We start from the raw sequence: 18,503 nt of genomic DNA, 5'->3' as shown, positions 1-18,503 counted from the left end.
GCAGTAGTTGCGAGACGAGACCACTCTTGGGGAGGGGTGGTTTGGCGGCTACGTTCCGAATCGAATGGTGACGTCATACGGCTCTTGTATCGGGAGGAGATGGCGGAGAAAAACCCAGAGACGGCACGACGAGTATTTTTTCCTCCCAGAAGTGTACAGTAGAATAGGGTCGATGGTTCCCGCAGGTTTATCACCAAGAAAATCTGTAAAAATAGACTTGAATATAACATTTTTTTTGACGAAATGTCGATCCTGCATCGTCGATATTTAATTGACTACATACTTTAATAACTTTTAAATTAATTTTTTTCTTTTTAAATATTTAAAATTATTAAAAAATATATTTGAAATTATTTAAAAAATATAAATATTTGAAATTATTTAAAAAATATAAATATTTAAAATTATTTTAAATATATCTATATATTTTTTTAAAGTTTAAAAAAATACTTTTATTAAGCAACGTTATCCATGTACGGCGTTCACTCAGGGCTGGATTAAGACGATTAAAGGCCCTAAGCACTTGAATAGTTTTGGTGCCCCCGATACCTACAAGTATATTTTACTCGATATTGAGTCTATAAACTAAAAAACTAAAAAAAAAAAAATTTATATTAGAAGTGTCTAATCTAAGGATGGGATTTCGCTCTAAAACAGCTGTTCTCAACCGGCGCTTCGTGTGTACTTCCCAGGGGCTCAGCGACCACTCGAGAATAATAAAATAAATCAATAAATTTGATAAACAAAAAAAAAAAAAAAAGAGGCCTAAAGGGTACTGCCATATAAATAATGTACTAAACAGGGCTCCACCATAGAAATTATTCACGAGTCAGAAAAGGTTGAGAACTGCTGCTTTAAAAGGTTTATGAAAGTTATTTTATAACTTGAAAAAAGCAACCAATAAATTCGAGCAAATGTAACCGATCAGCTTATTGGTTGCATTTTTAAAAGACTTATTGTAAAATGTTTATAGTGTAATCTGGGCTTAAGGCCGGGATCACACGATAAAGTTTTATAAAAGTTGAAAAATTCAACCAAATAGGCGCATCAATTTCATTCAAGCAAATGCAATCTGTGATCTTATTGGTTGAATTTTTCACGTTTTAAACTGAAGAGCCAAAAAAACTGGTACAGGCATGCGTAAGCAAATAAAGAGATATGGAACCAATCAGAGTACGGCGCTGCGGTCGGCAACGCCTATATAACACAACAAGTGTGTGGCATAGTTGTTAGATCGGTTACTGCTGCTACAATGGCAGGCTATCGAGATTTAAGTGAGTTTGAAGTGGTGTTACAGTCGGCGCACGAGAGATGGGACATAGCATCTCCGAGGTAGCGATGAAATTTGGATTTTCACGTAGGGCCATTTCACGAGTGTACCGTGAATATCGGAAATCCTGTAAAAAATTAAATCTACGACATCGCTGCGGCCAGAAAAAGATCATGCAAGAACGGGACTGACGAGAATCATTAAACGTGACAGACGTGCAACCCTTCCGCAAATTTCAATGCTGGGACATTAACAAGTGTGAGCGTGCGAACCATTAAACGAAACATCATCGATATGGGCTTTCGGAGCCGAAGGCCCACTCGTGTACTCTTGATGACTGAACGACACAAAGCTTTACGCCTCGCCTGGGCCCGACAACACCGACATTGGACTGTTGAGGACTGGAAACACGTTGCCTGGTCTGACGGGTCTCTGTTCCAATTGCTTCGAGCTGATGGACGTGTACGGGTATGGAGACAACCTCATGAATCCATGGACCCTACATGTCAACAGGGGACTGTTCAAGCTGGTGGAGGCTCTGTGATGGTATGGGGCGTGTGCAGTTGGCGTGATATGGGACCTCTGATACGACTCTGACAGGTGACAGGTACGTAAGCATCCTGTCTGATCACCTGCACCCATTCATGTCCATTGTGCATTCCGACGGACTTGGACAATTTCAGCAGGACAATGCGATACCCCACACGTCCAGAATTGCTAGAAAGTGGCTCCAGAAACACTCTTCTGACTTTAGACACTTCCACTGGCCACCTAAATCCCCAGACATGAACATTATTGAACATATCTGGGATGCCTTGCAACGTGCTGTTCAGAAGAGATCTCCACCCCCTCTTACTCCTACGGATTTATAGACAGCCCTGCAGGATTCATGGTGTCAATTACCTCCAGCACTACTTCAGACATTAGTCGAGTCCATGCTACGTCGTGTTGCGGCACTTCTGCGTGCTCGCGGGGGCCCTCCACGATATTAGGCAGGTGTACCAGTTTTTTGGCTCTTCAGTGTATCAAAGAGCTTTTGCAAAACTTTTATAGTGTAATCCTGGCCTAAGACTGGTATTACACTATAAAACTTTGATAAAAATTATTTTATAAAACTTGAAAAATGTAACCAATAAACACATTACATTCGAGCAAACTTTACTGATCTGCCTATTGGTTGCATTTTTCATGTTTTAAAAAACAAAGTTTTATCAAACATTTATAGTGTCATCCTCCCGGCCTAAGACAGAATTGTGATGTGAATATTTCTAAGCACAGACATTTTGAAAGTCTCCACCCCTGCCCTTTTTTTCTACTTACAAGGTCTTTGATATCTCCTGAATTTTTTTTTTTTTTTTTTTTTTTTTTTGGAACATCATTGGATGTTTTTTGAATTTTTCTTTCATATTTTTCCGAAAAGACGTTTTTTTCCAAATCTTTTGAAAATATTTTAAGGTATTTTCTCCCATGGACTACTTGTGAAGATTGGAATGAGAGCATCTTTATACCAATATTCTATGGGCAGACCTGCCAACCCTCCGGATTTAGGCGGGAGACTCTGGACTTTTCATCCTTTCTCCTGCTCTCCGGATTTTGGCAGAAAATTAGATTTTAAGAGAGCTTCGACATTATCGTGACGTCAATGACTGTCGTCGTCGTTAGGGAAAATGCCCATAGAGGACAGCCGTGATCATTTTCCATCGAGAAGCTGTAAAAAAGTCTTGGCATTTAACCAACTGACAAAGGCATGCCTTTGTTTACGTAGTGTTTATTGGCAATCATTTATTAGGGGCATGACCTTGGTTGCCAAAATTCTTGTATAATCGTTATTTTATTCCAGTTTTTTCGTCAGCGGCTTTGTATTTTGAAGTTTTTTAAATTGTTTCCTCCGATTAAGTATGTCTTCAGAAAGAAAATAAAAAACTTTAAGCTTTATAAAGATAAATATAAAGCTTTTGAGTGTTCATATACCCAAGATTATCAATCACTGATAGCATCCAGGAAAGGAAACACTTATGTTTTATGAACAGTATATGTACATGCGATTTCTCTCTCTATTCTGCATGGAAAGACTTACATGAAATTATATTCTTCTCGGAGGCAATGCAGAACCTGCCCTTGGGGGGGGGGGGGGCATAATGGCAGGGTTTGCACATCCTTACAAACTCCTTAATAACTCCTAACTTTTCATTTCCCTCTGGAAGGGCCCTTATAACTCCTTACTTTTTGCAGCCACGCCTGAAAAAGTACTTTTTTTTTTTCTCTGAAGGGATGATCTTTCTTAGAATAGGCATTCCCCATGGTGGTGAATAGCATTGCCTAGAAAAATAAGAGGAAGCTTTCCCCCGAATATAAAGAGGAAGAAAAGAGAAAAAAAATGCTCTCTTCCTTTGTAATAGGAAATGTGAAAGCAGGGGATGGGATTGGAACATCCAATGGTTGTGCATACCTGCCAACCGTTGTGATTTTGTCGTATTTAGTAAATTAATACGATTATACGCTTTTGCTTCTAAAAATACGATTTTTTACCGAATAGCTAGTTTTGACGTGTTTTCCTGCCTATGTCGCAAACTGGTCAGCGTTGGAAATCGATGGTCCGTAGAACGACATCACTCCGCTGAACCAGTAGCCGAAAATTCCCCCATGCCCAGTGGTGAGAAAGTTTTTTTAAGTTTTTACTTATGCGTCGAAACGATGTGTCGAACCTCCTATATTACGCAGTATACTGAGTGCAGACGTCGCAGCTTTCCTATTTTTCCTACTATTTTCCTACTTTTGCCGCAATCGTTTTTTTTTTTTTTTTACCTCAATTCTCTCCTACTATTCCTATTTTATCCCTCCTTCCCATTTGCTTACAGCCAATATCTCACTACGAAAATTCCGAGAAACCGCAAAATGTCACTGCTTTCCGCAGTTTTTTTGACATGTTTTATTCACATTACAACTTGCTACTGAAAAAGAAGAAAGAAAAAAAATTTCAGTTCCACTGGAGTAAGGGATGACGACAAGCGTATCTTTTCGCCGCCGCGCCTTAAAGTGCTAAAGACTGAAGTCCAGTGGGGAAAGCAAATCTGTTTCGCAGATTGGTTGCCGTAAATAAAAAGGCAAAAAAAAAAAGAGGAACAGGCTCTATCCACACACAAGAGATTCTATGAGAGACAATGGGGTTATCTCTCCTGGGATCCCGTAACGAGCGTTCATCCCTGAAGCCAGATTTTCCTAGGAGTAGGCTTTTTGCGCCGCGTGAACCTAACTGGATCATTTCGTGTCGGCAGGAATGAGTTACATAATGACGTTATGCATTTGCGTTTTCCAAGCGTGGCGCATCGCCTCAGGACGGCTATATAATATATGACCCTGGCGTCATGCACTCTATCGGCTGCATGCTCCGGTATAAAGGGAAGATCGCTGGAACGCGCGGCACACGACGCTTAACTCCTCCAGAAGCAGTCTGCCAATCACGCCCGACGTAAAGCGCTGTCGTGAGCCGTATTGCGCTCTGTAGGAGAACAGTCGTACTGCTTTTCATATTGATGAATCGACGGCATGTCGCGCTGGGTAATTCACGTTGCGCGTGGCATAGAAAACTTGCTAGTAAAACCCGGCTTTTAAAAGTGACAGCCCGAGCCACGTCTGGTTTTACAGGAGCGGGGGGGGGGGGAGGACGAGCCGATCAGCCGCTATAGCTGAACCCACTTTTTTTAACCTTCAGAAAATAACTTTAGGGTATCTTTATGTTAGGGGTCATTCAAGTATTACGTCAGCATGGATGGAGGGTTTTCGATTTGCTGACTTGATGACGTGGAGGGGGGGGGGGGAGTTGGATGATTCTTACGTCATTATAAAAAATATGAAATATTCTTAATGACATCTTACTTGGTGCGCGAAAAACGAGTAAAACTTTTCACTAGTTTGTGGGCACCTGAACTAACATTCTCCCTATTGAGTCCCCTACAGAGCCACTCTAGTGATCTTCAAATACTTAGCGGATCCAAATGCTCTAGAGCTGTGCCGCGCGTCATATAAGTGATCCGTGATTATGCCGTAGATCACTTAAGTAATCTGGAAATGTGCCGCGGATAACTTGAGTGATGTAGAACCGCACTGGTGGCAGGACCAATGCTCTAAAACTTTGTCACATGTCACTCAAGGGATCGCTTAATGTGCCACAGATCACTTAAATGGTCTGGAATTGTGCCACGAGTCACTTAAGCGATCTGTAAATGTGTCACTTGGTTCATTGTTACAAAAATAGATTTAGGGACAGGCCACATCATAACGCCAGGGCCACATTTGGTCCGCACAGACCGAATGTTTACCGCGGGTCAAGGGTTACCAAGGGCTTAGAGAGGTAGGGTCGCAATGAATTTCTTGAGCAATTTTGGGTTCTTAGCCTTCAAATAGCATTGAAATTAACAAAAATTGATTATAATAACATTTAAAGATATTTTGTTTTGAAATTGTAAAAAATATTTTTACAATTCTTTAAAAAAAAATTTTTTGGATTAAAAAAATAAATTTTTGATCATCTGGGGGGAAGCCCCCAATTCAGATTCCACCAATAAGCGTTAGGAGGAAGGGGGCAGAGTGCTGACAGGGGGAGGGCGAGAGTTTCCCTGACTTTTTCTGACAGGAGGGGTGAGTCAAAAATTGATGAAAATTTGCTGACGTAATACTTGAACAGCCCCTTATTTTAAAGCATACATGTGCTCAACACATGGCCTAAATGTGTGTGTGCCTAGAGTTGCTGCAAATATAAATAATTTTGTAAGAAAAATCTTTGTCGGCTGTGGCTTTTATTTTGAATAATTGAAGGGGGAATGAATATCACTTTTAGAACTTTTATAATTTATGTGATGCTGTTATGAGTTATATTTTTGACTAATACTTGAAGGTACTTGTCGTCACCAAAGTGACGACAGAAAGCATGTATGTGGATTGATTATTTTATGAATTCTTATGATGCTGGGTAACAAATCAAAACTTGTAATTTTTGAACCACTTCTACATCTATATTTTTGAGAAGAGGGAAAGTTTGTTTGCAAATTAAAAATAAATTTGCATATGTGCCTTGCCCCTTTTTTTGCTGTAAAACTTGTAAGTTATGAAGTTTGCCAGACTCCTTAAAAACTGCTTGAAACTCCTTAAAAACTCCTTGCTTTTCATTTTGAAAATTTTGTATGAACCCTGAATGGGACTTTGTTTTAATTGATTAAAAAAAAATGTTTCGAAAAAAAAATTTTGTGAATTTTTTTTTTTTCTTGATCAAGTCTATGAGTGCAGGAGGGAGGGGGTGTACTCCCCCCCCCCCTCCCCAGCAGGAAAATCTCCGGATTTCTGGATTCCAAAAGTTGGCACGTCTGTATGGGGCTCTAGATTATACCACCAAAGAATGGCTCTTGGCTGCCTATGGGCACTGAATATGAATAAAGAGAAAAATAATTACAAAAATTGTTAAAAAATAGTTTTCTTGCACAAATTTCAAACTAAAGTATGAAAGGGTATGTTGACCAGCATTCGTTCCGTGTGGAAGGGGCCTAACACAGAGGACTGATTAGCCTAGCTTTATAAGTTCAAAATGGCCATCAAAGTAGGCCGGCAGTTTTGGAAAAGAAGTCCAAAATGAGTCCTGAGACTTTTTTTTTGCTGCTAAATCTTGCAAGTGTTCTTATGGCAGCAATTGGACAACATCATTATTCTTGTTATACAAATACAAATGCAACGCCACAACAGGCGAAATGCCCAACGAGATGGCTGAGAAAAAGATGCCCATTCACTATAACCACTTCATAGCCGTCTCTCTCAAGGCAGTGAATTGGCCAGCTAGAACGCTTTTGGTTAATCTGTTTCGATGTACTGCATCCTACTATTACTTGTACTGTACTTCGTTAGAAACTGTCACTCATTTAGGTATGATTGCTTTCCCACATTCAGTACTCAAGGCTCCCACTCATCCTACTTTTTGGTAAAATGTCCTACTTTCTCGGTTTTGTCCTACTTTCTAGTTTTTGTCCTACTTTTTTACCAAATCCTATCGACAAAATTTGTGTAATTGATTTTAATTGAGCAGGAAATCATTGATATATTGTCAAATATTACAAATGTTAGAGAATGCAATTAATGATTTTGCCAAAGCAGAAATTGTATCATTTTTAAGGTTATTTGGGAGGGGGGGAGGCTGTATGTGGACTATTTGGTTGATTAATTTTTCATTTGCTTAGTTTGAGGGTTCAACAGGCAGGTTAGTCATTAAAAACTTCTGTCTGTGTGGAAAAATAATTTTGTATTTCTTAGTTCATGGTTTTGGACAAAACTAACATCCATCATTCAAAATTACGGTGCAAATAGGTGAAACAACAGTTTGCATTTCAAAGCAGTTGGATACATAGGCCTATTCTAGGTTTGGTGATTCTGATGCTACCCAATAGCATTCAGTTGTCTTCTGTATTTTTAAGGCATGAAGAGGCATAAACGATATTTACAATGCTCAGCAAAGAGCTAGAAATAGAAGTGCTTCATTTGTCAAAAATGATTACGCTGGCATTTTGAACAGTAAAATGTGAACAAATCCCTTTAAAAAATGATGGACAATGCAGTAAAACAGGTTCACCTTGCCTAATTTACATCAGATCCTGTAATCTACACATTTTGCACTGTGCTTTTGAAAGTGGTCTCGAAGGAGCGTCATTCTTAAAAAACGTACGTCTTCAAAATTTGCTGTGCCTTGTCGAAGAGAGTTGATAATCTCTGCACTTCGGAAGACTCCAAAAAAAGAATGTAATCTATATGAGGAGAGATAGCAAAGAATTATCTGTGGTTGCTAGTTCACTGTTTTGGCCAAAAATTGGTTTTGTAACCAAGTCATTTATCATTTTGCTTTGGTTTGAGTCAATCTTATAGGAAACTGAAATAGTGCTATGAAAAAAAAAGTTAATTCAAAATTGACTTTTTTTTTTTGCAAAAAAAAATTTTTTTTAGGGGATTTTTTTCCATTATGCTATGATTATGTCAATTTTACCCTCCCCCATCCCACTTTTCAGTCCTGTGTTTTCCTACTTTTTCTCATTTTTTGAGGGGGAGCCCTGATTACTGATTTTAAAGATGTTTTCACGTCAAAAAATCTTTACTTCAGGGTGGGGGATATTTCCAAACAATTTACCTGAAAAAAGTCCATGGGCTGTTTGTGTTCTCCCCCACAAAACAATGTTTACAATGTGTATAGTAAATTGTCATTTTGCTAAATTATGAAGAAATATTTCATTTTGCTTAAAAAAGCTGTTTAAACTGTGAAGCACCCAACCAAAAGCTGAGGAGTTTTTGAATAATCGAACAACCCCCTCCCCTCATGCTGAAGGACCTGGCACCTGGTCGGACCAATGTGACACAAAGGGCTCACACTAGCCAACAAGCCAACGAGGGAAGACATGATCCAAGACCTGGCCTGGACACGGCGGAGGGCTCACCCGAGCGAACAAGCCAATTGAGGGAAAACATGGTTCAGGACCTGGCGCTTGGCCACAGAGAGGAACAGGGGGCTCGGGCTCAATAAAGCTGGAAAGGACATCAGAAGAGCTCATCGAAATAAATTGTATATTGTATAATAGAAATATTTAAATCTGTATATACTTTTTTTTTTTTTAATAATGTGTTTTTATATTCAATGTTCATGTATTTTATATGCATAATAAAGCACCCGACATCGCCCAGCCCCTCATCCGGGCAATGGCTAAAATTGACAATGGTCGATGGAGCCTGGGCGGTGCACGGAATGAAATGAAATGAAAATGCTTAAAAAAGCACAATTTGCCAAACAGCTACCATTATTTTGGTGTCCCCATAGTTGAATTGTAGAGATCACCTGTTTTGAATGACCGGACATCCTGTTTTTGGCTGATGACAATTTTTGTTTTGATGACAGTTTTGATTCAACTGTAATAATGGGAAGTTATAAATCCTATTTTTTTTTTTTTTTTAATCCTATATTTTTTTCCAACGTGGATGATGCATTTTTCCAAAGGGGGAAAAAAATTAAGTTTACCTTTATAAGAAAATCCTTAAATTGTTGTAGAATATTTATCTGTATATAGAATTTGAATCCGTTTGAAAATCTCCCCTATTTCTATTCGCAAAACTTGGCAGCTATTGTAGAATTTAATTTGCAATTCAGTTTTCATTTATTTGCCGTATTACTTGATTTCGTAAGGATATTTAAAAGTGTTTTTCTTTTCAACGTAGCTCTTTCCTTGCTGACCAATCCTGGAGGATTTGAAATATATTCAAATGTTGCCATTGTGAAATGTCTCATTACTACAGTGCCTCCAAATCTGAGGAAACTTGATCCGGAACTGCATTGTAAGCGTTCATTTAATGCTTGTTTTTTCATATCTTTTTGTCTGTAAGGGAGAAAAAAATCTAAATGAATGTATAAAAGTATTTCCATTTATTGAAACTGATACAAGTGTCCCTCACTGTATGCGAAAATTGGTTCAGCGTAATAGCAAAGGAACTTTCTTTAATGAATTAGTTGTCCAAACTTATGAATAAATCCCTTGAATTTAGCCAATATGAATGAATTAATACTTTTTCTGTCTTCACTACCTCTGATTAATTCTAGTGAGTGTGGATATTTTTTTTCCTAAAGAGCCTGGTACAATAACTTTTTAAATAAAAGCAATCCAGACTCAGCTGACAAGCAGCATTCCTCATCTCTTTATAAATACCTTAATAACAAAGCCAGAGAATTTTGCATATTTCTTGCAAATATGAAAATTCTAGTTCCACTGGAACCACTTTTTTCTATTAAATTTCTTATGTTATTTTCAATGTGTTACCAAACATTGTTCATCAGTGAGATCTGGTAAATTGTATCTGAGAATTTCTCTCACATTTGTCTCAACTACATCATCAAATCCAATGTATTTCATTGTCAAAGGATATTAATGTGTTTTATCTTAAATTTACAACCCAATTTCAGGGTTAAATTCCAAGCCAAATTTTTCAGGTTGGAATTCCTAAAATCAACTTTAAAAAATTGCATTATAGCAAAACCGCATAAAGTGAGGGATACCTATACTTTGTGCATTTCCGAGCACTTTCTTCAATATAATTTGATGCTGACAGAAATCATTAATAGATGCTGAAAGAAATCATTAATAGATGCTGAAAGAAATCATTAATAGATGCTGAAAGAAATCATTAATAGATGCTGAAAGAAATCATTAATAGATGCTGAAAGAAATCATTAATAGATGCTGAAAGAAATCATTAATAGATGCTGAAAGAAATCATTAATAGATAAGCTACATACGATTTTGTGTAGTTTTAGCATTTATCCTAATAGAGGGTTGGAGTGACAGAACATTCGAAATCTTTTTGTTGCCTCGAATAACAATTACTTTCTCTCATCATTTTAGTGGATGCCAAAATTCTGCAGCACAATCTAGCTGCCATTCGTCATGCCAGATGGTTTGATGAGAGTGCCCATCATTCAAGTGTCAAGGTCTTGATAAGGCTCTTGAAAGATTTGAGAAGCCGTTTTGAAGGATTTGAACCTTTAAATCCATGGATATTAGACTTGTTGGTGAGTATCGGGCAATTTAATGCTCAAATTTATTTCGGAGATTTTTCATTTACTTGTTATTTAAAAGTATATTTCATCATTATCACAGGTTTTATATGATTTTTTGTCTGCAGTAATATAACTTCTGTTTCTATAACTAACTTGTAACACTAATGAAGGAATTCATTTGTTTCTTGGTTTTTCTCTGTGCCTTGTATTTATATATTTTTCAAATAGTATACAGTGATAACTTGTCTAACAAATACCTCAGCTTACAATTTTTTTTCTCAGCTAAAGAATTTTTAGTGCTATTTCTACCTTGGCTAATGGCAGTTTTAATTGACATGGATGCCTACATAACTCCTAGCAGTGTAGTGATTTTCATGCAATCATCAGAATTACTGTCATTTGAGCCTAATTAGTTCATATCAGACTCGGAATCAATTTCCAGATTAATCTCTATTTTTCTCTCTGAGAGCTTTCAAGGTATTTTCATATGTGGAAGATTAAGTCAAGAGAAAATGTGGAAAAAAAAAGAACAATGTGTGGCTGAGTGAAAACTTGAATGTATGTTCAGTACATACATTCCTTTAGTGGAAGACTCTCAGCACCAAACAGAATGGTTTTTGGAGCTTATCTTTTCCATCTGCTTACATGAGACACAGAAATGAGCTGACTGCCTCACCTAAATGGACACCTGTGAACCCGATTGGATTGTGCACATAGTGTAAAATGGAAAGATCTTTAGTTTCTCATCTTCCTGTAAATTATCCTTCATTCAGTTGTGAAGCTGTTCATTTCAGCCTTTGGGCAGTTTTTGTCTTTTTTTTTTTTTGCAATGCTTCTCAATGTTTTATAACACTTATCTTCAATTTCGAGCCCTATCTTTTCAGTTTGCTCCAGAAAATGACAGTGTTTTTGTACAGCATTTTTCACTGTTACTTTTTTCTCATTCCTCTGGAGCATTTTGCTCTGTATTTTCATCATTCGAGTCTGCCATACATTGAGCAATAATTTTGGTATCAGTCAAGGTGTAAGTTTGTAGGGAATTGTCCATTTCTACAAAATCCAAAAATGAAATTTCTAGCTTTAAGTGTTTTTAGTAATGTCCTAATGTTCTGAAATTTCATCTTCAACATTGCTATAAGCTTTATTGAAATTTGAGTGAACCCCCAGATCTGATCTGATTCGTCAATAATATGACTGGTTCCCAAACCTGCAGCTTTGTTAAAGCAATTTTGATTTGTCTGGTGGCTGATATTTTGCCACGCTGAACAAGCCATCCACACGGTATCCACCCACGCCCCGAAGCAGAATGTGCCAAAATGTGCGACGTACGTCGCAGAACAATCTGGAAGAATTTTAAGAATAGTGTAGAAAAACACTATTATATATATGCAAATTTTTACAGCAGAACATTTTTAGTCAGCTGAGGGCTCGTTGCAGAACATCGCAAAACATTCTGCTTTGGGGCACCCACGATTGACAAGACCCATCAACACAATCGCCTGGTTTACTGAATAATACTTTGGGTTTTTTTTGCACCTCCGGAGAAAAACTAGATTTGCGCAAAAGGAAAGGAAATTACGTATTTCCTTTTTACTATCATTGGCCTAGGCCTTCCAAGATAAAAAGTTTTTCAATAGTCATTTCGAGATGGAGAGGTGAAAATCCATTGATTTAGTACAGTAAATGCAATTATTTTATTATTTTTCAAGATATGGAATTTTTTGAGAAAGAGAGGTTTGACTGTTATGTGTATGTCTTTTATTATTATTTCTGAAAAAATAATAATAATGGGTCTTTGAGTTTTATGCTGTATTTAACTAATTTTTATTTTTTTAAATTGTGTCTGTCTTTACTGATCTTTCCCGTAACAATAAATTTTTGGATATGAATGTTAGATAGTTTGAAAGAAAGCAAAATCAGACTATAAAAGGGTTGTGATCGAATTAACACGTATTCCCCATTAATAAGAATGTTATGATTAGAGCCCAGAAGTTTAGACATTAAAAATGGTCAAAATAGGTAGGCAAAAAGGCACTAAAAACAGCATTTATAATCAATGAAGAAAGAAAAAATAACTATGAGTTAAGATATATTGTGGCTTCAAAAACCAACATTGAAAAAATATTAGTTTCACTTACTCTGTCTGCTGTTTTAATTATAGTTTAGTTTGGATAATAATGCAGATTTTATAAATTGATTGCATGCCAAAAATAGTTTTTGTGGTCCAGAATTATTCCAGGGCCACCGTTATCAGACACAGAGCCTGTAATGAAAATGATCGTAAGTGCTCCTTTGAGCTCTGAATAATTCTCATTAATTTGTTGTATTATTTGGAACATTCATATTGATTTTTATAGTTGAAACACAGCTGTATCATGTTTTGCTTTTATATTAAAAAAAAAAGTAACTTTAAAAAAAAAAAAAAAAAGCTATTTGCCACATATGCAGGACTCTTTCAAGCGTGGGGCCCAGTATGGCCATACCTAATACACACTTCTGATGGTGGTTCTATTAATTTAAGGCTCACCAACTCAGATCATATATTGCCATATGGCAGTTTCCAACCAGTGGAGTTGGGTGGGAAATGGTGCCATCTATCAGTGGTCACCCCAGGCTCAGTATGTAAAGAACCTGTTTCTGATGTTCTCGCTGAGATTCAAACCCATGAACCTTGATGGTAGCCTTCATAGTGGAAGATGAGCATCTTACCACTTTGACCTTTGAAAACCAAACATACCCCACTTCCCATCTCATTGAGATATTGAAGCGTTCCCGGACGATGGATGGATCTTACCATTGTGCACCACTCGGGCGCTGTGAGGGCAGCTCTGGTCATTTTAATCAAGCACTGAATATGAATCTAAAATAAATAGTCATGGTGTTTCCAGTACATTTATAGTGTTAAAAAATGAAATCAGAACATGGGCTTCAGGGGACCAGTTTTCCTGTGTGAGTACGACAAGTGTCAACTGTTTCATCCTTTTCCGGCGGGTGTGAATGAAATGGAGATGCCGGCCATATAGACGTCAATTTATATCTTATTACAGCTTTATTGATGAGATTGGTATATTCTAGATTGGATAAACTCAATTCCAGATTCTATCACATACAAGACAAAAATTATTCGTTGATTATTTACATAAGAACTATTACGATTACAGACTGATTATCTGTGGATGATGCTATAATTACAATTTTTACTCCAGATTCTTTATTGTATATATGTATATCATTGTTTGTTTTTTTCACATAAATTAATAAATTTCCGGATACACCCATCCCCCAGGAAGGCTTCGATATCTCTCTGAGATGGGAAGCGGGGTGTGTCCGGTCCTTCAATATTCAATGTGTGAGTAGGACAATCAGGGTTTAAGCTGGATAAAAAAATTCCTTTCACAAAAAAGCGAAAATAGGGGGAAAAGCTTTAGCAAAATGTTACAATGCTAATGTAATGATTGATGGTTGGATTTCTACGCGTTTCGTGCCTCCTGTACGCATTTTTGCGAAAGTGGCTACTACTTCTTTCGCATTCTACGATTTTCTTTTGCAAAATGCAAACGTAGCTTAAACCCTGACGACAACACTGATGACCTCTTGGGCGGTCATTGGTAAGTTATACACGCAATGCAGTCCAATGCTTGAGCAAGACGAGTTATGCAAAGCCTGGGAGAAACAAACTCTTCAGATTTTTCTCATACTATCTCATACAAGGGCTGCACTCATTTGCAACAAAAACATTCATGTCTAATCCCATCCAGCCAAAGCAAAGTTAATGCATGGTAACAGCATTAATAAGTTTTCTATCTCTCAGACACCTATTAGCTTTTGAATGGGACTGGAAGGAGGTTGGCGTCTTTTTCTTATAGTACTTAACACACACTAATGGTTGGAGATTTGAAAAGAAACTCCTATTTTTTAAGTTCTCAATGCTCAAAATATCCAAGTTTTGCAGAGTAAGGCTTCTGAAATTCATGAATAAACTTAAAACAGTGTTAAAATAGGCATTTATGAGAAGGAAAAAATCGAAAAGGACGTTTTTACAGAAAAAGGTTGAAAATAGTCATTTATGGAATTTTGCCTGAACTTCCGGGCTCTAGTTATGATGGAATATTTGGGCCGAATTGAAAGGAATGACAATCTCACCGATCAAGGCCGACATTAGAGCATGACAATGAGCTCTGATACAAAGAAAAAAGGGGTGAGGTCTAGAGTTATTAAGCATCTGTATATATGACCCACAAGAGCGCATGTAGGGTGGGATTGCATTAAATAATCATAAATTACTGAGACTCTGTGACCTCTCTGAAAGTTGCTCGTGGAGGCTCATATAGCCTGAGCCCCTAGGTTCCAGTGTATTCAAATGAAATTAAGATTCAAAAATTAAATGAAATTTGTGAGTTGTTTTTTTTTAACTGATTATGTTGTTCATCACTACTGAGAGACTTCAAGCAAATGTGTGCATATCTGTATGTATTTGAATGTGATACAATAATGTTCATAGTGAAGTTCTTGGATATTTCTGCTTTTGTGAAACAAAAATGAACATGGGTGCTCCAACCTGCTAAAATTATGTCTTTTGGTTTTTAATATGCAAGCACTGGTGGATAGACCATAAACTGCAGTAACTTTTAAATCCCATGGTGTTTATATTTCATTGCTTCCTTTTTATTTATTTATAATCTGGCTACTTTAAATTTTACTGTTATAATCATTTTTGATATCAATATTTATTCTAGGCACATTATGCCATCAACCATCACCCTAGTCGTCAGCCACTTGGATTGAACATTGCTTACAAGTAAGCTTGAAAGTCAATAATATCATATATATTAAAGTAATTGGCTTGATTTTTAAACAGGACAATCCACCTTGTCCCCATGTTCAATTGATTTTAAACTGGTTTTAAGGAACACAATTGTGAGTCTTTATTATTTTCTTCTGGTAACTAATCCCATTGAGCATTTGTGGGAGAAATTCAAAAGATCTTTTCAGCTTAGAATTACGAGGACTGGTTCAAAATTAAGGGGCAATCAGTAATGAAACAATTGAAAAAATGACAGATTTATTAATGGTTCCAAAAATTTACATGATTACTTTATTTTTCTACATAATCACCGTGTCGTGAAACAAGCTTCTTCAAACCACCTTCATAAAATTCCCTCCACCTGGGATTTCAGCCAGTTTTGCACTGCAATTTTCTATTCCTCACTTTTCTCAAAACGTGTAGCAAGCCAGTTTTTGAGATGTCGGAAGAGATGGTAGTTACTGGGGGGGGGGGGGGGATGATCAAAAATCTCCCATCTGAATTTTTGAATTGTTTCCATAGTACGTGCAGCCATGCATTATTGTGAAGGAGAACCATTCCTGAGCTTAGCATTCCCTGCCATCTGTTTTGAATTGCATGGCGCAGTTTAGAAAGTGTTTCACAATAGACTTATGATGTAATGGTTGTTCCAGGTTCCATAAAATCAATCAAAAGCACACCCTTTTGGTCCCAGAATACAGTTGCCATGATTTTCCTTTGAGACTAGATTTGTTTGAATTTTTTTGGTTTAAGTAAACCGGAATGACGGCACTACATAGATTGTTTCGTTTCATCTCAGCATTGACGTATGAAATCCACGTTTCATCACCAGTGACAATATGGGAACATATAATGCTGCTCAAATTCACACAATTGACGGTGAGTTTGAGCAGCATTGCGTCCTCTTGTGTTTAGAAATCGAATCACTGATCAACTTTCATAACTAGCCAGATTTGTTATTGCCGCACTCATTTTAACACACTGTCTTGCAAAGGCAGACAACGATCAAATGACGGCAATATGGCGGTTACATTCCCAACAAACCAAATAATGCCGCTGTGCACACACGAACCAATTGGTATTGCCATTTGTTTTTTTACGTGATCGCCCTTAATTTTGAATCGGGCCTCGCATTTCCTTGCTCATACTTAGAAGGTTATCAGCTTTAATCAAATCTTGAAAACAGATCCATATTATATTAGTACGATGGGTTCTTAACCAGGGGTCCACAGACTCCTTGGGGAGGTTTTAATGGCATCTGGTAGCTCGAATGAGAAAAGTGCCTTATTTTTAAAAATTGTTATTTGCTGAATATTATTCAGTAAAAGGGTCTGCAGCCTTCAACTTATTGGGGGCTTATTTAGGTGGTCTTCACCTTATTGATTTAATGGGGTTCGAGGAACACAAAAGATGAAGAAATTCTATAAATTTTTGTACTGTTTCTAACATTCTGCCCATTGAGTGTATTGAAAACAAAACTTGGTTTTATTTTGGGTAAAAAGGAGTCATTTAATTTAAGCTGATTAATTAGAGATCACTTGAATTAGGAGATACAAGGATTTAACTTCGTATTTTATATGCAGTCAATGCTTGATTTTACTGATCCTCCAAAATTTACGAACTAATCTTCTGGTCCCAAACAGTGTAACATTCCTTTAAACATCTTCTCTGTTTACAAACTTTCAATTTTAAAACTAGTTTTTTATGTCCATATGGGTCAATAAAAACAATCATCAACTGTACCAGTAGCATATAAATGTCCTAACTCAATGTAAAACTGTATTGGGGTACTGAATAAAATGTTTAAAAAATTTCTGTCATCCCCAGTTTCTAGTTTACACTTATACGGAAACAATGATTTTGTCCGATTAAATTTGATTTTTTTTTTCTCACTTATTATCAGACGTTGCCTTCAGTTGTTAGCGGGAGGCCTCTTCCTTCCTGGCTCTGCTGGTATACAGGACCCCTGTGAACCAGGTACTGTTCGAGTACACACATCACTAACACTTGAGCAACAGGTAAGAAGTTTTTTGATCTTGCAATGTATTTAAATACAATGAGTATTTTCTTTATATATATGGGTGGGATGCAGTTTAGACCCCTTCAGAAAGTCGCCAACTTTGGCACCTCGGAAATGTTTACCTTCTGCTTCAACTGGATAATACTGCCTTCTCGGTCTGCTAGGACTTTAATCCTGCTTAGTGAAATAATATAGCCATGTTTCCGGTTGTGGTGAAAACAGAGTTGACAATTTCAGTCCGGGGGGCCCCCTCTTTAATGGCCGGAGGAGCAAAGCCGTTTGCGGGACGAAGTTTGGCCTACAGGTGCAGCCACTGATTTGCATATTTGCATGCACCTATGTTAGCGATTGGATGAAATGTTTTCTGTGCTAGTGCATTGTTGAACTACATGCCATTTCACTTCCATCGCACGTTGTTGCAGGATGTTCTGGCACGTTGTTCAGGAAATGCTCAGTCGCATTTCAGTACCGATTTTTTTAAATTCTTGACGGTGTTAAATAGCTTCTGTTGGGCAGATGCCTAATAATTTCAGAATTTATTTTTTGAGTGATTTTAATTTCTTATTGTCATGATTCTTTTTTAAATTCGGTAGTATGAGTTTACTGCCCATGCAATTTGGTTGGATTATTTATATTACATGCGTTTAGGATTATTTCACATGTTTGTGCCCTAAGGATTATTTGTATTTTTAACGGATTATTGCTCTGCGGTGGAGAATGTAAAAAAAAAAAAAAACAGGTGAGTGGGAAAAAAAACACCTTTATTTGCCTTTCTTGGGGTTACATCAGATTCAGCACTGCTTGGCGCCAAAGCAATGCCAAGAAGGGTGCTTATACTGCT

At 37.2% G+C, this 18,503-nt stretch overlaps 1 protein-coding gene across 2 annotated transcripts in view; it reads left to right on the top strand.

The window, feature by feature from the left end:
* Positions 1-18,503, top strand: part of LOC149083458 (interleukin enhancer-binding factor 2 homolog) — an 80,962-nt gene that overhangs the window by 60,682 nt on the left and 1,777 nt on the right. For both annotated transcript variants that reach the window (XM_089233977.1, XM_089233976.1), the window contains exons 7-10: positions 9,506-9,622; positions 10,684-10,850; positions 15,575-15,636; positions 17,546-17,660. In XM_089233977.1, coding sequence (XP_089090103.1) covers positions 9,506-9,622; positions 10,684-10,850; positions 15,575-15,636; positions 17,546-17,660 — 461 coding nt within the window. The remainder of the gene's footprint in view (positions 1-9,505; positions 9,623-10,683; positions 10,851-15,574; positions 15,637-17,545; positions 17,661-18,503) is intronic.

Source organism: Pholcus phalangioides, unplaced genomic scaffold (assembly GCF_987345545.1).
Source record: "Pholcus phalangioides strain wild (caught in Gottingen) unplaced genomic scaffold, Ppha-v1.0 ptg000008l_1, whole genome shotgun sequence".
In the NCBI taxonomy this organism is placed as follows: Eukaryota; Metazoa; Arthropoda; class Arachnida; order Araneae; family Pholcidae; genus Pholcus; species Pholcus phalangioides.
The sequence above is the reverse complement of the archived record's forward strand: the minus strand, read 5'-3'. Positions and strand labels throughout refer to the sequence as shown.